This window comes from Carlito syrichta, unplaced genomic scaffold, assembly GCF_000164805.1.
Source record: "Carlito syrichta isolate Samal-C Ts95f unplaced genomic scaffold, Tarsius_syrichta-2.0.1 Scaffold123436, whole genome shotgun sequence".
NCBI classification, from domain to species: domain Eukaryota; kingdom Metazoa; phylum Chordata; class Mammalia; order Primates; family Tarsiidae; genus Carlito; species Carlito syrichta.
This window is the reverse complement of record NW_007067532.1, coordinates 144,669-172,402: the sequence shown is the minus strand read 5'-3', so window position 1 is coordinate 172,402 and position 27,734 is coordinate 144,669. Positions and strand designations below refer to the sequence as shown.

The following is a 27,734-nucleotide window of genomic DNA, read 5'->3' as shown; positions in this document are numbered from 1 at the left end:
TCACCTCAGCCTCCCAAAGGCACGGGATTACAGGCTGAGCCACCGAGCCCGGTTTATAATCTTTATCTTAGTTGATGGTGCTACATTTACACAGTACTCATATTTAAAATCTAAAAATCATCTGTGCCTTCCACCCTTCCCTTCTCCTTTCATCTCTGCCTGCAACTCAGTTTGCCAGAGAATGCTAATAAATCTTGACCTTGAATGTCTTTTAAATGTATTCTCTTTTCCCATTTCCAGTACTGCCACTTGAGTTCAGGTCCACTGCATTGAATTATTTTATTGGCCTCCCTGTTTCTAGTTATCACTTGGCAATCCATTCTTCACAACACTATCAGAATTGTCTTGTTTAATCAACTATCTTAAGAATTCTGGTCTTGGCATGGTGGCTCACCTTTAATCCCAGCACTTTGGGAGGCCAAGGTGAGAGTATTGCTTGAGGCCAGGAATTTGAAATCAGCCTGGACAACATAGCAAGACTTCATTTCTTTAAAAATAAATAAATAAATAAATTAGCCTGGTGTGGTGGCATGTACCTATAGTCCTGGCCACTTGTGAGGCTAAGGCAGGAGGATTGCATGAGCCCGGGAGTTTGATGCTGCAGTGAGCTATGATTACACCATTGTACTCCATCCTGGGTAACAGAGCAGGACTCTGCCTCTAAAAAAAAATTTTTTTAATTAAAAATTTTTGGAAGAATTCTAATAGATGTCCATTTTAAATTTGATGAAGCTCAAACTACCTAGCAAGCATACCTACCCAAGGATGCTCACCAGAACTTCCTAAGCACTGTGTTATGCAAAGATGAATAAAACTTGGTTTAAGTCAACAAAGAAAGTAGATGTGCAACAAACGTATTATTCCCTTTGAACTTTATCAGCCCAAGTCATTATATATAACTGTGGCCCCCAGTCATATAGAAACATCTTCTTTTTTTTTTTGAGTTGGAGTCTCACTCTGTCACCCAGGCTGGAGCGCAGTGACACACTCATGGCCATCGCAGCATCGACCTGCTGGGCTCAGGCAATCTTTCCACTTCAGCCTTTCAAGTAGCTGGAACTACAGGCATGCGCTACCATGCCCAGCTAATTTTTTATTTATTGTAGAGACGAAGTCTCACCAAGTTGCCCAGGCTGGTCTCTAACCTGCGGGCTCAGGCAGTCCACTCACCTCGGCCTCCCAATGTGCTATTACAGGCTGAACCACTGAGCCCAGCCAGAAACATCATTTTTTAAATGTCTTGTAGAGGCCTGAATAACCTAAAGGTAAGGATTCAGATACAATCACAATTTTTACTATGAAGACATGGTAAGCATATATATTGGAACTCTTTTGGGTTATGGAATTTAAGGGAACTCTGTGTCAATGTAATTCTGAGTATGTTCACTAGGACTCTGAACCTCGAAGGCTGAGTCTTGTGTTTCTTTGTATGATGTGGCTCTGTAGAATAAACAGCTCCCAGAAATCTTTAATCTTTTTTTGACTCCTCTTTGAGTGGTTTTAAGGCTCCCTCTCCATGGCACCAGACATTTAGAGATGAGAGCATACATGTTTACACAAAGCATTGTGATCTGCTCTCGTGTCAGTTTCAGTGGTGTGCAGTATTAGAACGATGGAAGAGTTTTCTTTCTCATGGGGTAGTGCAGGGGTCAGCAAACTATAGCCAGCCGCCTATTTTTGTGCCACTCACAAGCTAATGTTTTTTATATTTTAAATAGTTGGAAAAAAAATCAGAATAAGAGTACTATTTAATGACAGGAAAATCAAGTGAAATTCACATTTCATTGTCCATAAAGTTTTATTGGAACCCAACCACTCTTTCATTTACATTTTGTCTATGGCCACTTTCATTCACCAATAGTGGATTTGAATAGTTGCCCCAGAGACCCTCTGGCCACATAGCCAAGAATATTTACTATCTTGCCCTTTATAGAAAAGTTTGCCAACCCTTAGTACAGTATATAATATGATAGAAAGAAAAGAATAAACCTAAAACTGTGAGGAATGCTTCCACAAAAACAAATGTGGTGTCAGAGTAGTCACTGGTGTGGAAGGAGAGCCGTGGGAACTGAGTTCTGGCACCTAAAGGAATGGGTGAGGAACATGGTGGCAGACAGAGTAAGTATGGGCAAGAGGCCCTGAGCTTAGCAATAGTTGTTCTGTATCAGGATTCCCAGAGTTTGCAGGACAGCTGTGTGTGAATCTGGTTCTCTGCTAAATCACTTGTCTTCCCATCTGCTCTTTAAAAACTCACTTTCAGGCTGGCTATGCATGGTTGCTCACGCCTATAATCCCAGCACTCTGGGAGACTGAGGCAGGGGATGGCTTGAGCCCAGGAGTTTGAGACCAGCTTGGGCAACATAGTGAGACATCGTCTCTACAAAAATCAAAAATAAAAATATTAGCCGGGCTCAGTGGCTCAGCCTATAATCTCGCACTTTGGGAGGTCGAGGTGAGTAAATTGCCTGAGCCCGCAGGTTCGAGACCTCATCTCTACAATAAATCCAAAAAATCAGCCGGGCATGGTAGCGTGCACCTGTAGTTCCAGCTACTTGGAAGGCTGAGGCGAAAGGATCGCTGGAGCCCAGCAGGTCAAGGCTTCAGTGGTCGGCAGCGTGCCACTGCACTCCAGTCTGGGTGACAAAGTGAGACTCCAACTCAAAAAAAAAAAAAAAAAATACACTAGCCAGATGTGGTGGTATGCTACTCAGTAGGCTGAGGTAGAAGGATCACCTGAGCCCAGGAGGTCGAGGCTGTAATGGGTCATAATCATGCCACTGTATTCCAACCTTGGTGGCAGAGTGAAACCCCAACTTTTAAAAAAAATTAAAATATACTTCAGCCTAGATAATAAATAGTACTTTACTTACTACACAGTACTGCTGTATTGCTTTGAATATTAGGTCTGGCAACAATAAACATTTATATTTATGTGTTTTATATGTGTTTGAGAGTCATTAGACTGCATCATTTCTTTTTTTTTTTTTTTTTTTCTTTTCCTTTTTTGTTTTTTTGAATCAGATTCTTACTCTGTCACCCACACTGGAATGCAGTGGCCTTATCAGTGCTCACCACAACCTCAGCCTTCTGGGCTCAGGTGATCCTTCCACCTTAGCCTCCCTCCCAAGTAGCTGGGACTGAAGGTGTATGTCATCATGCCTGGCTGGCTGGTTTTTTTATTTTTTGTAGAGAAGAGGTCTCACTATGTTATACAGGCTGGTCTTACACTCCTGAGTTCAAGTAACCCTCCCACATCAGCCTCCAAGATTACAGGTATGAGCCACTCACCTAGCCTGAGTCATTTCTAATTTACCAGGAATATGTTTGCTGCTAATTATATGCTGAGGCTTCATTTCAGGTCAGTTTTTTACAAATCAGTATTTTTCTTCTCTTGAAACTTCTGACATGTAGATACGAAGCAAATCAAATGATTAGTGATTTTCTTTCTTAAAAGAATCCAAGGTGATTGAGAACCTTTTAAATTTGATGGAAATGTTAGCCTAATAATTTTGTGGGATAAAATAAAAGATGAAATTGTTTATAGTTAATCTCTTCAGCATCTGTGTCTTTCATGTTTCCATGAACAAAAGAACTTTGATCTGAATAAGGGTGCTGTTAGGTAGATTGCTACCAAATGGAATAGCTATAAGGGTTAGCTATAAGGGCTATGCCTAAGGATTTGTCATTTCACATTTTTGTTCCTAATGATAACATATAGAGGACATGAAAATTACATTTCTAGTTAACAATAGCCAGGAAGGGCCGGGCTCGGTGGCTCAGCCTGTAATCCCATGCTTTGGAAGGCTGAGGTGAGTGGATTGCCTGAGCCCGCAGGTTCGCGACCTGCCTGGGCAACTTGGCCAGACCTCATCTCTACAATACATTAAAAAAAAAAAAAAAAAATTAGCCAGGCGAGGTAGCGCGCGCCTGTAGTTCTAGCTCCTTGGAAGGCTGAGGCGGAAGGATCACCGGAGCCCAGCAGGTCGAGGCTGCGGTGGCTGGGAGTGGCCACTGCACGCCAGTCTGGGTGACAGAGTGAGACTCCAACTCAAAAAAAAAAAAAAAAAAACAATAGCCAGGAAGGAAGAATTAGTACACAAAGTTATGTCAGTAGTCTAGAGTGCTAGAAGTTAGAATTTAAGAGCAAATTGAAGTCTGACATTTAATTTTTTAGAAAGCATTTTTAAAATATATTGTAAGGATACTGACTTCAGAAATTCAAAGGGAAAAAAATCTAGGTAGTTCATCAGTCTAATTTGAAATATGAAAAACATGTCAAGCTTTTTTTTTTAAAACAAGCATAGTAGGTTATATTTGTTGTTCTTGGCAAAATGTAACCCTGATGGTGTTCACTGTGTTCAATATCTGATAGACTGTCATGTGGAAGGAGAGAGGTCTGTTCTGTACTGCTCAGTGAAGGACCTAAACTATAGCCCTTCAGTTGAAATCAGGTTTAGACTTGTAATGAAAACCTGTTTAAAATAATATGTGCCCCCCCAAAAAATAATAATAATAATATGTGCCCAGTAGTAGAAGAGATTACCTCTTAGTTGAAATAAGACATTGGCATTTGATATTAGGTGAAAAACTATGTGATTTCTATGTTGCCTTTCAACCTAAAACTTCAGTAGATATTTATGGATATTATCACAGCTTCATGATTTGTGTATTTAGTAATGTTTTATTGAGTTCTTACTATGCAGCAGGTACTATGCTAAGCAATCAACGCGTATTATGTACTTTAATTCTCACAACTCTGTGATGTAGATGCCACTTGTGTCCCATTATACAGATAAGAAAAATGAGATTTAGGGTGTGGTGGTTTGTGCCTGTAATTCCAACTACTCAGGAGGCTGAGGCAGGAGGATCACTTCGGGCCAGGAGTTCAAGACCAGCCTGAGCAACATAGTGAGGTCATATCTTTAAAAAAAGAGAGAAAAATGAGACTTAAAGAGGTTAAATAAATCACCTAAGATTAGTGTCACAAGTGCTACTTGTGGGATTCAAGCTCACATAGGTCTAATTCCAGAGATCATACCTTAATCAGTATCCTACACTGATTCCCGTTTGATCTGCTTAATAGTTTAATCTCAAATTGTAATGTAGTATATCAAGATAGTGCTTGTTGTATCTATCTTTATAGGAAAAATCAAACATTTCCAACTGATGCTGTAGTTAGAATGATATGTGAGTGAGATTCTTAACTTTTATAATTTTAGAAGGTGATATTATTCTTTAGAGTCAATTAGTAACAATGAAATTCATCATATTATGCTTCTACGTTGTTGGTGGGAGTGTAAATTAGTACAGCCTCTGTGGAAAACAGTGTAGTGATTCCTAAAAAATCGACCTTCCATATGACCCAGCAATCTCCCTCCTGGGAATATACCCAGAGGAACTCAAATCATTCTATGAAAAAGATGCCTGCATATGCATGTGTATTGCAGCATTATTCACAATAGCAAAAACATGGAACCAACCATGTTGACCATCAAAATTCAACTGGATAAAGAAAATGTGGTACATACACACAATGAACTATTACACAGCCATAAAGAAAAATAAAATTATGGACTTTACAGCAATTTGGGTGGATTTAGAGTCTATAATACTCAGTGCTCTATCACAGAAACAAAGATCTGGGTACCACATGTACTCATATAAAAGTGGACCCTGAATATTTCTCATAATACTCTAAGAAAGGGATTGGCAGTAGTGGGACACTGCCGGTGGAGGGGGCACATAACATCAATAAGGGTACCTGATCTCAAACCAGGCAAAGTGGGGACCAAAGGGAGACCCAACATTCACCTCTATGATGACCACATATGTACCTAACCCTAAATTATTTCTTAAAAATAAGAAAAAAATAAACAAGCTACAAGAAAATAAATAAATTCATCATATTAGGAGTTCTGGTGACTAATTTCTATTAAAAAATCAAATGGTTTTTTAAAAAATTTAAATCATTTTATGTACAAATGTGTAAAATATTAACTAAGTTATGTGTAATTGCAAAACTATGGACTTTAATATTTGGTTATTCCCTATTTCAAAATATTGATTTTGCAGTATTAGAAATTATATTTTATTGGTTAAATCTGTAGATATAGCCTATATAAATTTATAAGTGATATTGCTTGTTTTGTGATTGAATACGCACTAAAGTTGAATATTTACCAGTGGGTATTTGGAAATTTTGTTGTTGTAATTTAAAATCTCTGAAAAGTTGTCAACTTCAACAGTGAATGTTTTTGCTTAATTCTAGGGGGAAATTTGCAGTGGTGAGAAAATGTATAAAGAAAGATTCTGGGAAAGAATTTGCAGCAAAGTTCATGAGAAAAAGAAGAAAAGGCCAAGATTGTCGAACGGAAATAATTCATGAGATTGCTGTACTTGAACTAGCACAGGATAGTCCTTGGGTCATTAATTTACATGAAGTTTATGAGACTCCAACAGAAATGATCTTAGTTCTGGAATAGTAAGTATTATCTTCCTTAGGTTAAGTTTGTTTAATAGTCTACACTTCCTTTATAGGATGTTACTAGACCTGCTTCTCTGGAAATCTGAAGATTGTCTAGATCTTTTTCATGTATTCCTCTTAGTAATTTGACCTTTTCCAAATTTTCAAGGGCACATGAATGTTAGCTTTTTCATTTTCATTCTTTAATGAAATTATTTAACAGGATAAAAAGTTATCTTGCCGGGCACGGTAGCTCACTCCTATAATCCCAGCACTTTGGGAGGTGGAGGTAAGAGGATTGCCTGAGTCCAGGGATTCAAGACCAGCCTGGGCAACATGGCATGACCTCATCTCTGTAATAAATCAAAAAATTAGCTGGGCATGGTGGCATACGCCTGTAGTTCCAGCTACTTGGAAGACTGAGGTGGAAAGATTGCCTGAGCCCAGCGGGTTGAGGCTTCGGTGACTGTGAGCATGCCTCTGCACTCCAGCCTGGGCGACAGAGTGAGATTCAAAAAAAAACAAAAAACAAAATTCTCTTATGATTTTTTACAGACTTTCTTAGCAAGGTAAATAATATCAAAATAATATTAAAATAAAAGCCATTTTATAATCCCTTACATGTTCTCATAGTCTGAGTTAATCTTTCTTTTGGAAATAGTCGTCTTTGGCCAAGTGCGGTGGCTCATGCCTTTAGTCCCAGCACTTTGGGAGGTCAACACAAGAGGATTGCCTGAACCCATGGGTTCGAGACCAGCCTGGGCAACTTGCGGAGACCTGTCTCTACAATAAATCAAAAATTAGCTGGGCGTGGTCGTGCATGCCTGTAGTTCCAGCCATTTGGAAGGCTTGAGGCAGAAGGATCACCTGAGCCCAGCAGGTCAAGGCTGCGGTGGCTGTGAGCGGTCCACTACACTCCAGCCTGGGTGACGGAGTGAGACTCCAACTCAGAAAAAAAGAAATAGTAGTCTTGATTCTTATCATGCCTTCAATTTAAGCAAGTAAGTAGATACAGCACAAAACAGCTTTGGAAAACGAAGGACTGTTTCTTCTCAAGGAATCCTGGTTTCCTCTCTGCTTCTGCCAAAGGAAAAGATTGATAAATCTGAACACATTAAAGCTTTAATACATCAATAAACACAAACAACATGAAAAGGCAGACTCAGAGAAAAATAGCTCTAGTGTCCATTCAGACAAAATTATTAAAAATGTTTAATATATAACTAGATCTTACAAATATACACAAAACGGAATCTCCTGTTTAAAAAGGGGTTGTGCCGGGCTCAGTGGCTCAGCCTGTAATCCCGCGCCTTTGGGAGGCTGAGGTGAGTGGATTGCCTGAGCCCGTGGGTTCCAGACCTGCCTGGGCAGCAAGACCTCGTCTCTACAATAAATAAAAAAATCAGCTGGGCGTGGTAGCGCACGCCTGTAATTCCAGCTACTCGGAAGGCTGAGGTGGGAGGATCACCGGAGCCCAGCAGATCGAGGCTGCAGTGGCCGGAAGCGGCCACTGCACTCCAGTGTGGGCAACAGAGTGAGACTCCAAGTCAAAAAACAAACAAACAAACAAAAAAAAAAAACAAATAAAAAGGGGTTGGGCCATAATTCCAAAAGACACAATCCAAATGTTGAAATCCCAAAAGGTCAAAATCCATGAGGTCTAAAATCTAAAAAATCACAATCCCAAAGATGAAGATCCTGAAAATATAATTCTGGAAATTAAAAAAAATTATTTAGAAGAGATTTGTGTACATGTTTAAAAGAGAATTTATTTGAGAAACATAAAAATCCCTATGTCTACCACAAATATGTACAATTATTATGTGTCTATTAAAAATACATTTTAAAAATGTTTTAAACATGACAGTACACTTCATAGATCACTTTATTTACACAGTAAAATAGACAGTATTTTTGCAAGCATAACAGGTATACTAACAGTGGTCACACAAATATAACAGTTACAAGCAGGTGAATCATATTCATAAAAAATAGGTCAAAATGTGAAATGTGTAAGTGTTTATCACTGTGGTTGGTAATTGTGTGCACCCAGCTTTATAACTGCCATCATCTGAAATAAAATTATGACAACCTAAGTCTTTTGACAAGATGGGTCAAAAACTTCATTGGGTCACCACCTCATATACCAAGATCTCGAGAAATTTTTTCACAAATGCAGATGTACATCTCTTCGTTTATTGAGAAAGTTTTAGTGTTTTTATGTACATGCACAATGCTTACACACAAAGTCAACATTGTGATAATGTACTTTCATAGTCACATTTGCAAAAAGTGCAAAAAAATTAAGACTCTAATAAAAGCTTTTACACAATTCATACCTCCAGTATTAGAAATGATGCAAAGATGAAATACATAGCATAGTAAACTGGTGCTATGCATGAAGGGACAGAAGTTGCACACAGTGAATAATTTGGCAGGAGAGATTTTTTGTATTTTTCACCTGCATTTTCACTTCTATAATCTTTGAAACACTCACTGTACTTGTATTTGGTCTACAGATTTTGTAAGTCTATACTATTCATTTGAAAGTTTGGTTATTACTCAGCTGTTGCAATTAAATTTTCTGCTTACAAAGTAGCGATAATAATTAACTTTTAAACTTTTATGTTTCACCATTAGGTAACCTTGTATGCTTAAATTCATCACAGCCTTTTTGCAAAGAGAACAGTTTCACAGATCTCTTCCATTGTGTTGTAAGGGATACAGTAAAAAGGAATGATATTGGATTTCCCCAGTATTATTATTATTATTTATTAGTCAGGCTTTTCCAGAAAGTCAGAACCAGTAACATAGGTAGAAATACAAGAGGGGATATATTAGGAGAATTGGCTCATGTATTTATGGTAACTATGAGGTCCCACAGGCTATCTGCAAGCTGGAAAACATGGGATTCCAGTAGCATGACTCAGTCAGACTTCAGAACTAGGGAAGCCAGTGGACTTCCTTTCAGTCCAAGGCCAAAAGCCTCAGAACTCAAAGATTGGGGTAGGGTGGCCGCTGATGTAAGTCCTGAAGTTCAAAGGCAGGCAAGCCTAGAGCCTGATGTCCAAGGCAGCAAGCAAAAAGTCCGTCCCAGCTCTCAGACCAGTTTACCTTCTGTAGTTATTCTGTTTCGGCCTCCAGCTGATTAGATGGTACCTGCCAACACTGAGGGCAGATCTTCTCCACCTAGCTCACTCAGACTCACATACTAATCTCCTCTAGAAACACCCTCAAAGACATTCCCAAAATAATGCTCTACTAGGTTTCTAGGTATTCCTTAATCCAGCCAAGTTGACAACTAAAATTAAGTCCATAAATCCACCCCTTGTCAGCTTGGCACCCATATGCATCTCTTCTAATCTGTACTTACTTTACAAATAAAGACAATAACATGGCAATAGTTCCACCTACAACAGTGCACTACCATGATGCATCTCTCCTGCGTACAACTGAAAATGCACCAGTCAGCCAGGCTTGGTGTCTCAGCCTATAATCTCGCGCTTTGGGAGGCTGAGGTGAGTGGATTGCCTGAGCCCGCGGGTTCGAGACCCGCCTGGGCAACTTGGCGAGACCTCATCTCTACAATAAATCAAAAAAATTATCCAGGCGTGGTAGCATGTACCTGTAGTTCCAGCTACTTGGAAAGCTGAGGCGGAAGGATGGCCAGAGCCCAGCAGGTTGAGGCTGCGGTGGTTGGGAGCGTGCCACTGCACTCCAGTCTGGGTAACAGAGTGAGACTCCAACTCAAAAAAAAAAAAGAAAACGCACCAGTCTCTCCCCTAGAATTCAGCTTTCAGAATTTTGGCATTCAAGATTTTAATCTTTCAGGATTGTGGTTTGGGAATTTTAGACTTTTTAGGGATTATTGATCTTTTGGGATTTCAACACCTGGGATTATGGCATCCAGGATTGTGTCTTTCAGGATTGTGATCAGCATCAGTTTAAAAAAAAAACGAACAAAGACTATGACGAGAAGTTCTTCACAGACTCACACTTGAATGTAAATTGCCAATACACACATGAAAATATTGATATGGTTTTTATAATGTAAATATAAAAAATAAGTCCCTTTTCTCCTTTCAGATTGGCAGAGATTATAAACAAAAATGATATTCATTGATTGAACTATCTTAGTGTAACTTTTTTGGAGAACAGTATGAATTAAGAAAATATATAATCTTTAACCCAGCAGTTTTACTTTTATAAATTTTTTTTTCCACAAGGAAATATCAAGCAGTTTTGCAAAGATGTATTACCAAAATGTTCATTATAGCATTATCTATATAGCAAAAGATAGAAATAATCTAAATGTTTACTAGAAAGCAGTTGGCTAAATAAGTGACAATGTCACAAATGGATTACTATGCAGTCACTAAAAAGCTAAGGTAGGTGTAAATATATTAACAATGATTTAAAATATTAATTTTAAAAGGAGCATATTACAAAACAGTGTGTATAATATGTTTTTATTTACCAGTTTATATTTATACAGTGTAAAGTCTGGCTGTCTAAAATAATGTCTTCTCTTGATAATATAATTCAAGAACATTGTTCATATATTTTAATTCAGTAATTTCACTTATAGAAATCGCTTCTAAAGAAATAGTAAAATGTGAACATGAGTATAAAAGTGTTTGCTGGCCAGGCATGGTGGTTTAGCCTGTAATCCCAATACTTTGGGAGGCCAAGGCGAGAGGATTGCCTGAGCCCAGGGGTTCGAGACCAGCTTGGGCAACTTGGTGAGACCGTGTCTCTACAATAAATCACAAAAACTAGCTAGGCGTGGTGGCATGTGTCCATAGTTCCAGCTACTCGGAAGGCTGAGGCAGAAGGATCACCTAAGCCTAGCAGGTTGATGCTGCGGTGGCCATGAGCATGCCACCGCACTTCAGCCTCGGCGACAAGAGTGAGACTCCAACTCAAAAAAAAAAAATGTGTTGGCAGTATATATTTTGGATACATGGAAATATCCAAAAATGGTGGAATGGTTAAAAGTTAAAAAATAAGATCAGTTTGGGAATCTCTTATAGAAGCCCACTACCCATGTAGGCTTTTAGTTTTGTTTTTTATTTTTTATTTTTTATTATAATGATGTGGGTACAATTCAGGGTTAGGTATTCAAACGTTGATTATGCAGGTACCCTTGTTGATGAGTTATGCCCCTCCCTCCCCTAGCAATTTCCCTCAACTGCCAATCCCACCCCCCTCCCCTGATAGTTTCCCACTACTGCCAATCCCTTTCTTATAGTAATATAATTGTTCAAGGTCCACTTATGAGTGAGAACATATGGTACTCTGTTCTTTGTTTCTGTGATAGATCACTGAGTATGATCGACTCCAAATTCATTCAAGTCGCTGCAAAGTCCATATGTTTGTTTTTCTTTATGGTTTTTAGTTTTTTTGTTTATATTGGAGAAGATCAAGGTAAAATTGGAAATTGATGTAGAAAAGACCATCTGTCACTTTATTCTCACTAAAATCTCCTCCCCATTCTTGTAAAACCTGCTCTTCAGCCTTTAATCCTTGGACTCTTCTCAGTTCTTCCAGTCTTTCAGCCAACTCCTGACTGTTTTCCCCCATTAATTCCCTTCTCTTCCTTTGTGGTTATTTCAGCGATCACAGTACCTCACATTATTTCCCTCTTCCTCTTGGTTGTCCTCTGCAATTCATTTGCCCTTTAGAACTCAGAATATATACTGCATGTCCCTCCTTCTGTGCTGCCACACATCCTTGAAAGGACTTGGATAATTTTCATCTGCTTGGTACCAGTGTTAAGAGTTCCATCCTCAGCTGGGCTTACAGTATAGCTTGACAGTTCTTTGCCTAATGTCTTATCATGTCCTTTTAACAACCCTTCTTTCCCCAAGGGGCTAATCAATACCTTTAACACACTTGCTGTGTCACCTACTTCCCATTTTCTATTAGAGACCTAACCTTTTCTGCCTTTATGGAGAAATTAAGGCCATCAGATGCATACTCCCTCAGTGTCCTTCACCGCTTCCTCTAAGTATGTTGCTACTGGTCTCACACCCTTCCCTGCTGTTGGAAGGAAGAGATTCAGCTACTCAATTCCAAGGCTAAAACCCTTATCTAAGTCCCTTAATTCTTGTCCTTCCTCTTCTAGGACCTGCATTTTGTTTTTTATAAGTTATGTAACCTCCTCTAGAGTTTCAGTCCTTCCTCCTGTGGTGATTCCTTTTACTTTGTCATCTATTGTTTCAGTCTCTTCTATACTAAAATTCCTTTACATCAGCTTTGACTCTTCTTAAACTATTGCCTTATCTTTCTCTTTTTACTGCTATACTTCTTAATAGTCCGAATTTACACATTTCTCACCTTCCATTCACTTCTTTTCTGTCTCATTGGTTCATTCATCTGTTCATGTACCCCATCACTTTTTAATCCCTTGAAATTAAGTGTACCCCAGAGTTCCGCCAGTGTTATGGTTGTTATATATTTATGTTTTGTACATTTACCCTGGATGGTAACAATCCATTTTTGTGGCTTCAGCTATTATTTACGTGCTCGTTATTTCCAAGCCTTTGTCTCCAACCTCAGCCCCTCTTCTAATTCCAGCCACCTATTACATATATCTATTGCAGAATAGCCAACTGCAGATCATTAACAATTTTGTTTGTTTGAGTCAGGATCTCACTCTGTCACCCAGGCTGGAGAGCAGTGGCACAATCATGGCTCATCACAGCCTTGACCTCCTGGGATCAGGCAATCCTTCCACCTCAGCTTCCAGAGTAGCTGGGTCTACAGGCACATGCTACCACACCCAGCTAATTTTATGACTCCTGCCTCAAGCGATCTTCCGCCTTGGCCTCCCAGAGTGCTGGGATTACAGGTGTGAGTCACCACTGCCAGCCTCATTATCAAATTAATATCAATACTCCTGCATTACTTTTTTAATGCCTATTTTTCTTTTGTTTGCTATCCCCATTTATTTCATTGCTCAAGCTAGAAACCTTGAAGTTATCCTTAATTCCTTTGTCTTCTTTAATAGTCACGTACAGTACAATGAATTTTACCAAAACATCCACTTAAACTTCTCCGATAACTTCTTAACTGATCACCCTGACTTTAATTCTAGGAATTAATCCCTCCTGCTGCTGTTAGATAGGTAACAAAAACATAGACATGGTGATATTATTCCTTTGATTAGAAACTTTTGGTGGCTTCTGTTGCTTCAGTGATCAGGTTTTTAGAACTGAAATTAGTATGACTTGGCTAAAAATTGTTATGTTCTCCTTTAGGTTTGAAGAGGAAGTCTCGGAGATATACTCTGGATACTAAGATATCAAAATTCTTAGGCTCATCAGTAGGTTGTTGTATAGAAGCAAGCAGGTTATGATCACTGTATCAGTTAGTTATTCCTGAAGCACCTGCCGTATGCACTAGATACTAATAGATGCTGATAATATAAGAAATGAAAAAACATAGTCTCTTCCCTCCAGATGCTGAAAGTCTAGCAATAGACATAGATAAACACGTTGAGCATCACTAATCCGGAAATCCAAAAGTCAAAACTTTTTGAGTGCTGACATGACACCACAAGTGGAAAATTCCACAACTGACTTCATGTATTGCCCCAGAAAGACACTGACTATAGCTGATGAGACAGCCCCTATAAGAATTAAGGACAGGACAGGCACAGTGGCTCAAGCCTATAATCCCAGCACTTTGGGAGGCTGAGGTGAGGGGATTGCCTAAGCCCAGGGGCTTGAGAACAGCCTGGGCAATTTGACAAGACCTCATCTCTACAGTAAAAAATGTTTTAAAAAATTAGCTCAGCGTGGTAGCACATGCCTGTAGTTCCAACTACTTGAAAGGCTGAGGCAAAAGGATCACCTCAGTTCTGTAGGTCGACACTGGGGTGGCTGACTAAAACTCAGAAAAAAAAAGAATTAAGGACATCTAGAAATTTTCGTTAGGATGCCATACATTTAGAATGTTACGGTGTTAAATAGATCTTCTTCCATTAAAGAATGGTGCAGTTTGTTTTAGTAGGCAGTTAAATTACCGTGGGACAGCTTGGTTAAGACAGGTCTAGAGATAGTTTAGCCTCAGTACTAAGGATGACTTTCCTAGGGGCCTCTGTTCATTGTCTCCAAGTATTTGGAGTGGTTGTTTTACTCAAACTAGACAAAATTCAAGTATCTTACCCTGTCCTCAGTGAACACTGGGAAATGTTCGGCTCATAATTTCCCAGAAGTTATTTCATCTAAGACTCCAGAATACTACTGAGCAAATTTCTGGAGATCTTTCTCTGTGTAGCTCCCTCCTCTCTGGTACCATACCAGCAAATTCCAACTGCCTTAGGCTTGCCAGACCCCCAGTCTGTTTTATCAACAGAGCAAGACTGCCACATTATGCATGGGTCCTCCCTAACCCTGTGCCACAGTTCATAGATTCTCAACAGGTAGGAAGCCAGTAAGATAGGAAAGCTCACCTCCTCTCAGGGCTCATGCTCTTATACTACCTGTTGTTCTAATGTCTGAAAATAGTTGGTTTGTATGCCTTGCTGATTTTCTAGTTGTTTATAGTTAACAGGTAAGTTCCATACTGTCTGGTTGGAGTAGGAAGTAGCAACTTACCCTTTAGTGAGTATGCTGTGTATTTTTCACACCACTGTAACCTTACACATGTGCTCATTCTGCCTGGGATATGCTCTCACCATTTCATCTTCTGGTTTCCTAGTCATTCAAGGCTCAGGATAAATGTCATCTTTCTAAGATCTTTTCTCCTCCCTTCTTTCCTCCTTTCTTTCCAATTAATTGTTCAGTTGCTAGGTTATCAAATCTCTTAAATAATTTCATACATATATGTTCATATATAATTATTAAAAAATCTTTCATTTTTCTCTTTCCTACTAGTGTGTGAAGGCTGACATACATATTTGTTATTTGTCTATTTCTAGGAAATAGCATAGGGCCTGACATATTTGAGTGATGTTTGTTGAATTTAAATGACGAGGAAGTAAAGATCCAAACTGGACCTCAAAACAGGTTAGAAATGGAAATACTAGTTCAAGTAGAAAAACAAGTGTTTGGTGTCTGATAAAGAGAGCTATGATAAAATGAAGGTGCAGGTAGTTAGGGAAACTCAGTTACTCTTAGCCTCTACACATCAGTTATATGGCTCTGAATAAACTGATAGAAAGATGCTTATCCCATAACTTTATAAGGTCTACTAGAAAGTTGAAATTTTAAAGTTCTTCATATTTTTTGTAAAAGTTGTTTTCTGTGTAAAATTTATTGTTAAAAGTTTTTGAATTTTTCTGTAAAAAAAATTTTTTTAGGTAAAAAGTTATGTGAATTAACTTAATTTCTGGATAATTTTAAAGTACTGGAGCCTGTGTAATCCCAGCACTTTGAGAGACCAGAGCAAGAGAATCACTTGATCCCAAGAGTTTGAGCCCAGCCTGGGCAACATAGCGAGACCTCATCACTACAAAAAGTAAAAAAATTAGCCAGGCATGGTGGTGTGTGCTTGTAGTCCTAATTACTCGGGAGGCTGAGGAAGGAGAATCACTTGAGCCCAGGAGAATGAGCCTGCAGTGGACTGTGATTGTGCCACTGCACTCCAGACTGGGTAACAGAGTGGGACCCTGACTCAAAAAAGAAGAAAAAAAGTATTGGAAAGTAACTTTGCTAGAGTAAGTATACCATAATGTAGTCATGGAAATCTTGCTATAGTTAAAGATAGACAAAGCAAAACTATTTTAGGGCTTCTCTAGCTTCTATAAGAAGGAAGATGCTTTATGTAAATGTTGTTAATATTGTTATATTTTCTGTTACCATACTTGATAGATGGTTTTAACATCTCAGATTGTTCTTCAGTAAGATTACTTTTAGATACATTAGTTAATATGACAATTTATTTAAAACTTTCATTTAAACAGGGTAAACTTAAATAATTGCATGTTAAACCCAGAGGAATGTAGCCTTATGATCACTCAAGTCTAGCTTTGAAAATTTCTTATAATAGTCGTCTTTGAAAATTTTCAAATAACTGTAGTTAGCCATATATGTTGTGCTTTTGTAAACTACTTCAATTGTTGAGAAAACAGAGAATCCCGTGGTTTTTTGTTTGTTTGTTTGTTTGTTTTTTTGAGTTGGAGTCTCACTCTGTCGCCCAGACTGGAGTGCAGTGGCACACTCCCGGCCACCACAGCCTCGACCTGCTGGGCTCCAGCGATCCTTCTGCCTCAGCCTTCCAAATAGCTGGAACTACAGGCACATGCTACCACGCCCGGCTAATTTTTGATTTTTATTGTAGAGATGATGTCTCGCCAAGTTGCCCAGGCGGGTCTCGAACCCATGGGCTCAGGCAATTCACTCACCTCAGCCTCCCAAGGCGCAGGATTATAGACTGAGCCACCGAGCCCGGCTGAGAATCCCGTTTTTTAAGGCAAGAATGTGTAAACATCATAGTGGAAAGGACTATTAATAAATTGCTCGTAAAATTTAGGCAAAGAAATCTTTGCATTTATGTAAATTGACCTCTATTGAATTTTATTGCAGATGGCAGTAATGAGCTGAGGGACTCAGATGACAATAAATTGTGATTAAGAAACTTTATCAGGCAAAATGCAGTTCTGTGTTTCAGTTGAACATAGTTCTAATTGTTACTAGCACATTGTGGCATGTATGTGCAGAGGGCTTTGTAAACTGCACATTGTATCTCTAGCTATTTGGGACTGAGTTGACTCAGCTCATACTGTATTTTGCTTCAGACTGTCAAATTCATATTATTGGTATACAGTACCGCCAGGTTGTAATTAATTTACTCTTTAGTTTTGTTGTAAGTTTTCACCATTTCCCTTATGAGTTATAACATTAATTTTGCCCTTCTCTAGTGCTGCTGGGGGTGAAATCTTTGACCAGTGTGTTGCAGACAGAGAAGAAGCCTTTAAAGAAAAAGATGTTCAAAGACTCATGCAACAGATTCTAGAAGGTGTTCGCTTTTTACACACTCATGATGTTGTTCATCTTGATTTGAAGGTAGGATTCACATTACAATGTTGAGATTGCTAAAGAAAAAACATAAAATATCTAACTGTGATTTATTCATACATGTATCAAGTTTGTGTATTGCAAGTGGTATATTACTCTTGTTATTGCTCTTGTATAACAAGAGTATTAGAATTGAATCTTGACTCCTCTAGCCAGTTAGTTTTATCAGGGAGGCAATGTGCATGTGTGTACATGGAAAGATAATATAATACAATGTGAAAAAAATAAAACTCAGAGAATATGGCTGGTGTAACTGAAGGCTTCCTAATAGAAACAGTACTTGAGTTAGACCTTTAATAAAAAATTTGGTAAATAGAGAAGAGTAAAAGAAAATTACCTCACAAGAGTTAGGAATACTTGTGTGTTTGGGAAAAAAGTAAATGGAATTCATTTCACTGGAATTGGGAGATCGATCAGAGATATTGAAAGCTAGGAAAAGACCAAATTCCAGGGGTTTCATAAGTCTTGAAGAGATAGATTATTTCTGAGTCAGGAATATTTGAAAACCAGTGTTTGGGAAAATAGGCAGGTAGTAGTAAATAAAATAATGAGAGAATTAAAGCTATTAGAGGCTGGTAGATTTCTAATTTAAAATTGTCAAAGAAGAGGAAAGGAAAGGAAAGAAAAACAAAGGACAGAATATCATTTATGTTCCTCTCAAGTAATCAAAATGCCAGCTGAAGCTACAGCAAGAAGAAAAGGAAATTTGTTTGCTAAAAATACTGGGGATAATTCTAGCATCAGTTAGGACAGTATTCAGGGCTCAAACACTGTTGCCAATATTCATTTTTCTCCAGCATTCAGCTCTGCCTTCTCTGAAGGACATGGTAGTCAAGTAGATGCTGCTGTGTTAGCCTCACAGCCACCTAGAGTCTCAGTAGGAAAGAGCTGGTCTCCATGCACATTTCTCTCACTCTGATTAGACCAGTTTAGATCAATCTGGAACTAATAAGTGTGTTAGAAGGGTACAGTGCCAGAACAGTGTCAATCTGTGTTATATGCTCCAACTCTGAAGGATGAGTAAGCCCCTCCTCCCATCCCAATCTTTACGTGGACTGAGAGTGGGGAAGAAATGGATTCTCAGTTTCTATTTCTAAAAGACTAGAAAATGGGTGCTCAGACAGTAAATGTCCACTATGACTATTCTTGCTGTATTTCTTCAGGTATCTATGGTAGAGAATTTATGGTTCCTGCAGATTTTCTGATGGTTATTTTCATATCAAGATGAGGTGTGGCTGTGAGAAAATAACAGTTCTCAAACTACATGCCACAGTGACCCTAATTCCTAGTGTCTGTTCCACTTACAAATATAGCCTATCGGCCAAAGGAAATGGAATTAGCAAGAAGGGTAACCTGAGAAGCCTGAAATCCCTGGGCTCCCCAAAAACTTTCCTATCCAGAACTGCAACCTTATTTCACTTCACAATTATCTACTGATCTACCTTGACCTCTGCTGTAGTATTCCCTTTAGCAGAAAGTAGATGTTTTATGACACTGATTCTCTGACTCTGACATGCATCAGAATCACCTTGAGGGTCTTGCTAAAGCAAATTGTTAGGCCCCCAACCCTAGTGTTTCTGATTCAGGATAGGGCCAGGTGATGCTTAAACTTTGGTTCCATGGGCTGCTTTGAGAACTGCTGCATGGCACATTCCACAGTGATATGTATAATGTATATATGTATATGTATACACACATATATACACATAAACACAAATATATAGATCACACTGTATAAATGCTTAATTTTTATTGTGTGAAGGAACACTCTGAAGGAAGAGGATCCAGTGTGTATAATCTGGAGGTTTGCTTCTAAAGCAAACTTAATAATGTCTCATTTGAAATCAGGTGGAAGGACAATAGACATCTCTTTAAATACTAGTTTCCTGCAGATAAACACAGGAAAAAGAAAACAATTTGAAAGCTTTCTTATTCTTTTCTGAAAGATGCTAATTTAAATTAATTTTGTAGACAGGTTTTTTTTTTCTCAAAAATATTAATTTTGTAATTCCGTGGCTAAAGTAGACTATCAGGATACACAGTAGCCATGTGGTAGTTACAGTGGTATTTCTGAAGGCAAATGTGGACATGTGTGTACCCAGTGTAGTCCCAGGATGTTATTGCTGAAATGGCCTGATGTTAATGCTGAGAATCACTAGTTAAAATTTTTCATAGCTTGGTTGGGGAAACTGGGGCTTTGCTTTTCCCTTTTAGTCTGTCATTTGCATAAGCAGGTGAAAAGAGCTTTGCGCAAGAAATTTGAACCTGTGCTTCCTTTGGGAACATTTACCAGAAAGAGATGGTCTTGACGGTCCAGCCTTTCAGCGGACTCATACTTGAAGAAGCCTCAGTTACTATTAGCCATGCAAAAAAATTCCCCAAAGAAATGTTTATGCTATAGCGTTTTTCTTGTTTGGTTTTACATTCTTAACTTTGTAAAATCACATATCTGTTTTATTTTTTGTGATGTTTTACTAGTTTTACCATGTGAAAAGGACTTCCAGGACCAGAACCCAAATTTAAATAACATTGCTCCTTTAGGAACCGAGCTTTCAGCTTATGACAGCTCAACCTGTGACCATTATTCAGGAACTAATTAAGGAGCAAGTCAGACAGGTTGTCAACAGCATGTGTCATAGATCTTTGATGTTACTTGAAAGCAGCCAAAGGTGAATATTAAGTTCTTGAATACCAGGTTTAACTGTGTATTTACACAAGGAAATTACATCCCTTTCTCCTCAAGACATTCACCATAAATCATATTCCTTTCTCTCCTGTACACTTGGTGTAGAATTCTTTCCAGATTTAATGGAGGCCTTGATGACAATGATGGGCCTTTGATGTTGGAAACTGGACTCCCCACGTTTCCTAAACCCAGAGGAATGAGAAGACAGGGTGATCCAAAGGGTTCTCATCTTTTCTTCTGCCCTCATACTCGTATCATGTGCAATCAGACATGTCTCTGGTTGAACTGCTGGAGGGAGAGGATAGAGACAGGGTTGCTGTGGCAGCCATACAGGTGGGAGTGATTTCTACCAAAGGTGGTTTCCAGTTGACCTCTCTGAATCTGGACAAAGAGAGTCTGCTGTCCTTCACCTTCAGCAGCCATCTGCCAAGTGAGAATGTGTGCTTATTTATAAATGTTGGCTCTCAGGCCCTAGAAGAACTTAAAAAACTAAACTAAGCCGGGCTCGGTGGCTCAGCCTATAATCCCGCGCCTTTGGGAGGCTGAGGTGAGTGGATTGCCTGAGTCCGCGGGTTCGAGACCCGCCTGGGCAGCGAGACCTCATCTCTACAATAAATCAAAAAATCAGCCGGGCGTGGTAGCGTGCGCCTGTAATTCCGGCTACTCGGAAGGCTGAGGCGGAAGGATTGCCGGAGCCCAGTAGGTCGAGGCTGCAGTGGCCGGGAGCGGCCACTGCACTCCAGTCTGGGTGACAGAGTGAGACTCCAACTCAGAAAAAAAAAACAAAAACAAAACTAAACTATAAAAAAAGATTATTTTCCCACACTCCTTCTAAGCTAAATATATTTTATGTTTTAATTCTGTGAAAATTTATAACCCCAACATATACAAGAGGAGGACCTAAAAAAAAAATTATCTTTTGGAGGGTGGCCTCTTATAGTACAGGCTTCCCTGCTAGGTAATTGTTCTAGGAACCTATCAGCATCAGTGTACCAGCTAGCATTGTTATGAGAAGCTGTGTTCAGCTTCAGTGAATTTTTTTTTCTGGAGATTCTTTTACCACATTTGCCTATTTCATGATGAGTTATTTACGAGCACACCTGCCCACACCGTGCTGAGTGTTCAGCAGTTTTTGACCAAAAATGGCGTGACCTCTCTACTCAACCCGTCTCACCCAGAGTGACTTTTTTTGTTTGTTTCCCTGATGAAAAAAGTCCTCAAAGGGAAACATTTGCCAATGTGAAAGAAGTGAAACAAAAAAATGACAGCATTAAAGATATCAGAATTGATTAATTCAAAAACTGTTTCGAGCAGTGGAAAAAGCATCTTGACGTGTGTATAGAATCAAACGAAATGTATTTTGAAGGCGACTAAAGTTTAAACATGTAAGAATAAATACACAATTTTTCATAAGTAAATTCCACTTTGGGGGCATCCCCCCTCATATATGTAATAACCTAGTTAGTAGGCTGCCTTCTCCATTCTAGTTCAAGTAAAGAGATCATTGACACTAGGGGAAACACACTGTTTGGCTTCAATGCAGACCACAAATGATCAATTTGCCAAAAGATAGATTCACTACAGACTCTCAGTCAATATTTTAAATTGAGCCTGGAAAGTTCTTTGAGGAGTAGCAGATGCAGATTTAGGAGTCCTTACTTATAAAAGTATAAGCCTGTAAATCCATAAAAATAGAAAAGGCAAACTATGATTAAAGGAAAGCCCATTCATTTAACATATAAAATGTTGCAGGACTGACAAATCTGAGAAACAACAACTCTGGCAAAGTTAGAGTAAAACAAAATTAAAGTCCAAAACTGTCTCAATAATTTGGTGAATTAGTCATTTGGCAGAGTGACCTGCTTTCACTTTAGTCAAGGGAAGGACTGACCAAAATAGCACAGGAATTCAGTCTTAAAACCCAGTGCTTTTTCTTCAAATGGCGGTGTACTGGTTCAGTCCTTGTGTTAGTACTGTGCTTAATCATGATTTTATTGGTTTGGGGGGTTGTCTTTTTTTAGCCTCAGAATATTCTGCTGACAAGTGCATCGCCATTGGGTGACATTAAGATAGTTGATTTTGGTCTTTCAAGAATAATGAAGAAGAGTGAAGAGCTCCGAGAAATTATGGGTACTCCTGAATATGTGGGTAAGCACTCATTTTAGCTTGTCTGGACATTAGCTTATCCCTGAGGGTGAGTGAATACTTAATAAGTAAAGGCCTTTAAAGAAGCTCTGGTGGTGACAAATACTGATAAAGGAATTGTCAAATCTGAGGTGTATTAGAGCAGCGTGTTAGAGCATAGAAGTGTATTAGAGCAGAGAGGGCATTCTATCAGATCCACGCAAGGTGGAGTGCTTCCAGCATAACAAGAGAGCAGCTGAATGATGCACCATGAGTCTAGGTTGGGTAGAAAAAGAAGCCAGTTATGACTTTTTTTTCATAGACTGAAAGAAAAATGGGCATTTGAATTTTTTTTCTTAAGGCATCTGTACTAGAATAAGGCTGTGGAATAATTTAGAGATTGGAACATTAACATTCAAAATTTCAGTGGCGAAACAACTCTTTGTAATTATAAGGCCTTGGATGTAGCTCTGGAAAGGCAGTCCTTTAGAAGCTTTGATGCTTTGATGCTAGGCTTTCTGGCCATGGACATCAGTGTGGAAGTCACCTCGGCTGATGGACGGCCTGAAAGAATAGAGCTTTCCAGAGGACACAGAAAGACTGGAGGTTCCATGGAGTGAGGTTGAAGAAAGCTGTATGGCAACAACTGTCAAAAAAAATAATTCCAACATGTAAAACCCAGATCCTTAGTTAATTAGGTAATAAAAGATGCCATAGCAGGGAAACAACCTTCAAGTTTTTTGTATTTCTTACGGGCTACAGTATTTAATTTTCAGTATGATATGTATCATGATCACTAAGTAAGTTTTAGGAGTGTTACTTAACAGAGTTTCTTTTTTTAATTATTTATATTTTATTTTAAGGCTGTGTGGTACAATTCAGGATTAGGTATAAAGGTGGACATCATACAGGTTAAATTTGGGCCACCCTTTGGTCCCCACTTTGCCTGGTTTGAGATCAGGTCCCCTTATAACAGAGTTTCTTTTGGGAAAGCAGCAGCCCAAATATTTAGACAATTTTAAGGGGCAGCATTGAATTCGAATACAGAAGACGCAGAGTGAAGGACTATGAGCTGAAATGTCAAAATAGTAATGATTGCTCTGAATGAGGTTGTTTTTTGTTTTAACACTTTCTGTTCCTTAGTAAATTGTTTTCTATCAGGTGCCTTTTCCTCCCCAAAACAGAGCTATCTTCTTCATTATAAAAAAAGTATAAGCTTGGTCCAAAAAAACTAAAAATAATTCAGAAGTATATAATGAAAAAAAAAAAAGAGACTGCCCTCTTTTTCTTTCCCTGACTCACCTTTGCACAGGTGAGTTTATGCCTCCTACAGTCATTTTATACATAGAGAAACCAGTGTGACTTCTGTCTGGCTCTGTACTTGCCGTCTATATGATCTTGGCCCTTAAATCTCTGTTCCTCAGATTCCTCTGCCCATAAAATGGGGCTAGTAATAGTACCGACCTCATAGGGAATTGCAAGGATGACATCGGATTTGCTATATAAAGCTCTTAAAGCAGCGTTCGGCACATTACACACTCAAAAGTAAGCTATTGCTATTTCCTCCCATAAGCTTGGTGTATGGTCTCTAGTTTACCGTTTCCCCTCCAGTAATTTGGATGCTTTGCATTTCATTAATTTTCTGGTCATTTTTTAAAAAACTTTTAAATAACATTCACCTCTATTTCTAAGCTCAGACATCTTAGAAAACAGAATTCAAGAGATTAGCATACCTAACATTTTCTTCCCAATTTCTTCTTCTTCCCTTTTATTTGGGGGAATTATCCCAAGTCAACAGTGGATATATGACCTTGAGTATTTAGTTTTTTCTAGAATTAGAACATTTTCATTTCTTTTTAAAATTATAATTACTATAGGTCTTTCATCTTTGATCTGTTTTCCATGGATTCAGTACTTATTGCCCATCTTTTCACAGTCTAGCCTCTCCATATGTATGGTTTTGAAAAACTAGATTTTTCTTTTCTTTTAAATTGCATTTCCTTTAAACCCTTTTCCCTGCACACTGAAGATTTTTCTTCTCAAGGAGAATTTTTATAGTATTTCTCCTGAACCTTTGATTATTTGAGAATGTCTTTCTATTGTGTTTAAGTATGACAGCAATTTAATTTATATCAAAGCATATTATTTTTCTCAATTCTGTAGCTGTAACTTTTTTGATGTTGTCCGTGATACAAGTTATCTGAGGATGCCCAATTTTTTTTTGTACCTTTCCGACTTTGTTAATGGGTGGGTTTTTAAGGCTCACTCTAATAGCAACTTACAAAAATGATTAGAGGGTGGGACGAGTAGGTAAAAGGCCCAGGTGAGAGGGGAAAGTACCCCAGACTAGGGTGGAACAGTGGGGACACACAAATGTGGACGGCATTGGGAAAGATTTGACAGCCATAATCTGATGGAGATGATGCTTGATTAGTTAGAGGGTTCAAGAACAGGAAGGTGTCAGAAATTGTCAGTTTATATTGCAGTATTTATGCATTCAAATATTTTCACAAGACAATGGAGGGTGGAGATGTTAAAAGTAAACAAGTTCATTGCAAACATCTGGCTAAACTTTTAGTTAATTCATACTAATTTATGATATTAATTTCACTTTAGTTCATATTTTGAATACTTTCTTATAGTTTCTAATACTTACTATATTTCATTTTTTGGGACAAAGTCTTGCTCTGTCACCCAGGCTAAATGTAGTGGTGCAGTCATAGCCCACTGCAGCCTCCTGAGCTCAAGCTATCTTCCTGCCTCTACCTCCTGAGTAGCTGGAACTACAGGCGTGCACCTCCATGCCCCAGCTAATTTTTTTATTTGTAGAGATGGGGTCAGCCACATGTCTGACCTCTAATGCTTATTTTAATTTTTTTATCTCTAAGAGCACATCAGAAATATTTTCCACAAAACTAAATGTTTTCTTCTGTTTCTTATACTAGCTCCTGAAATTCTTAGTTATGATCCTATCAGCATGGCAACGGATATGTGGTAAGAATTAATGAAAAATTGATCAAATTCGTTTTAAGAAATGAGTATGGTACTAATTTTCTTACATTTTCTTTCTGATTTAGGAGCATTGGAGTGCTAACATATGTCATGCTTACAGGAATATCACCTTTCTTAGGTGATAATAAACAAGAAACATTCTTAAACATCTCACAGATGAATTTAAGTTATTCTGAGGAAGAATTTGATGTTGTGTCTGAGACAGCTATTGACTTCATCAAGACTCTTTTAGTTAAGAAACCTGAGTAAGTATTAGTTTAACATAGATCTTTGTCAGTTTTTGATTGATCTCCAAACAAAAGTAGTTCAACTAAAATACCAAAATGAAAACACAAAATGTTGACAAAAAACTAGATGAAACCTTTGGCTTAATATATCTTTTGAAAGAAAAAGTGGCAAGTATTTTTAGAAAATGTGAACTGTACCTCAGTATTACAGGATTTAAATATTAATTAGCAGAATATTATTGCAGATGTGTTATGCAATGAATGGCACTCATAATTCATGGTTAATAGAAATTGACAATGAAATGACAACTAATCTCTAACAGATATTTTCCATCCGTCCTTGGTCTTCCAAGAGAGCTTTTCAGAGATACCTTACTCAAATATTTTTCAACATTGTGGGAAATTATACCCAAATTCCAAACTTCCAGTTTTATTCAGGAATCACAAGATTTTTCCCAACTGTACACATTTGCCAAAATATAACACAATAAATACAATAACTTATGTTCTAGTTTAAGTGAAGTTCTAATATGTTGTCTTAAATATAAAATATATATCTTTTTTTATACAGAGATCGAGCCACTGCTGAAGAATGTCTGAAACATCCTTGGTTAACACAGAGCAGTATTCAGGATCCTTCTTTCAAGGTGAAAGGGGCATTAGAAGAAGCATATGTCTTCCAAGAAGGTGATTCCGTGCCTCAAGTTAATCCAGATACTGATAAACCAGAAACTGAGGAATCAGTTGTAACAGAGGAGTTAATTGTAGTTACTTCATATACTTTAGGACAATGCAGACAGTCTGAAAAAGAGAAAATGGAGCAAAAGGCCATTTCCAAGCGATTTAAATTTGAGGAACCTTTGCTACAAGAAATTCCAGGAGAATTTATCTACTGAGTAGTATTTCCTTTAGAACTTTAAGATTTCTACATTGAAAATGTTAATATTATTTATGGACCTCTGGCCAAATAGTACATGTACTGGAAGTGGATAACCAGGTGTCACTTACGCAAACAAAAATAAGTTTGTGGAGTTAGGTGGAGTTAGGTGACTCAAGAAGCTAGATTTATAAAGTTGCCAACCAGAGATTTAACAGGTACAGCTATCTGTTGCAATGTTATTTTTAAGAAGGGAGATGTTTGCACCTTTTAATTCTACATCCTGTTTCTCCAGAATGAGAATTTGTGTGCAAAGATATTTGTATTCACTTTCTCTAAAATTTGAAGTAAAAGTGCCAAAACTACATTTCTGTAAATCTCTTTTGCATTATTCATATGTGTATCATCTGTATCTGCACACATGTATGTTGGAATCTTTACTAAAATTGATACTTTTCACTTTGGATTTGTTTTTGAGAAGATTTTAATTTAAATAGACATCATCTAAAATTTTGAGACCTAGAATAACATTCATTATAGTTGGATAATGCCTTATTTTTATACTGCTTTATATTGATTTGATTTGGCTTCTGTTGTCTCTGTTTTTGCCTGATGTTTGTAACCTATCAGTAAAAAAACTCTGGCTAATTTTTTTCTCTTCCGTGTCACTAGTAAGAGAGGTGGTGATTTTTTTCACCTCTGAAGTCACTCGTGTTAAGTGTCAGTTTTCCAGCATTTTCTTCATCACACCATACTCATCTGCTCTTTCACAAGTTATACCTCTGCCACTTCCTTGCCCCTTCCCCCAGACATTGGTGACTTACAGGCGTCAGTGTGATCTGATCAGCACTACGGTTGCTTTGGTCAGTGAAAAGATGCTATTATATTGTTTTCATCCCCAAATTAATCAAAACCCTAGAGCAGAAGAGATGTAGGTGTTTTCATGCTGACCACTGAGCCTCTACTTCTGTTGAGTTTTTTAACAGCCCTCAAACTGTGCTAAGACATAAATTATAAAATGCCAAAATATTCATAAACATTTACCTTGTCCATAAATATTTGACACTGGATAGTTTGTAGAGAGGTACTCTGTCCCAAAAGATTTATAAGAATATCTTCAGTACAGTTTAATTTGATTAGGATTGAACAGTGCAACTGTATCGAGGCCCCACAGTGAACAGTAAAGTTCTATTTTAAAAGGGAAATGTATGCTGTATAACTTAAAGTAAGTAACATGCTTCTCATACAAAAAAAGTCTGAGAGTCCTTATTTGACTTTTATTAGATTCAGTGTTAAATATTGGTTAATCCAGCTTGTCTGT

At 38.1% G+C, this 27,734-nt stretch overlaps 1 protein-coding gene across 1 annotated transcript in view; it reads left to right on the top strand.

The window, feature by feature from the left end:
- Nucleotides 1-27,061, top strand: part of STK17A (serine/threonine kinase 17a) — a 32,813-nt gene extending 5,752 nt beyond the window's left edge. The window contains exons 2-7 of the mRNA XM_021707700.1: nucleotides 6,269-6,481; nucleotides 17,331-17,475; nucleotides 22,195-22,321; nucleotides 25,243-25,291; nucleotides 25,375-25,554; nucleotides 26,108-27,061. Of these exons, the coding sequence (XP_021563375.1) occupies nucleotides 6,336-6,481; nucleotides 17,331-17,475; nucleotides 22,195-22,321; nucleotides 25,243-25,291; nucleotides 25,375-25,554; nucleotides 26,108-26,432 (972 nt within the window). The 5' untranslated portion in view covers nucleotides 6,269-6,335 and the 3' untranslated portion in view covers nucleotides 26,433-27,061. The remainder of the gene's footprint in view (nucleotides 1-6,268; nucleotides 6,482-17,330; nucleotides 17,476-22,194; nucleotides 22,322-25,242; nucleotides 25,292-25,374; nucleotides 25,555-26,107) is intronic.
- The last annotated feature ends 673 nt before the right edge of the window (nucleotides 27,062-27,734 follow it).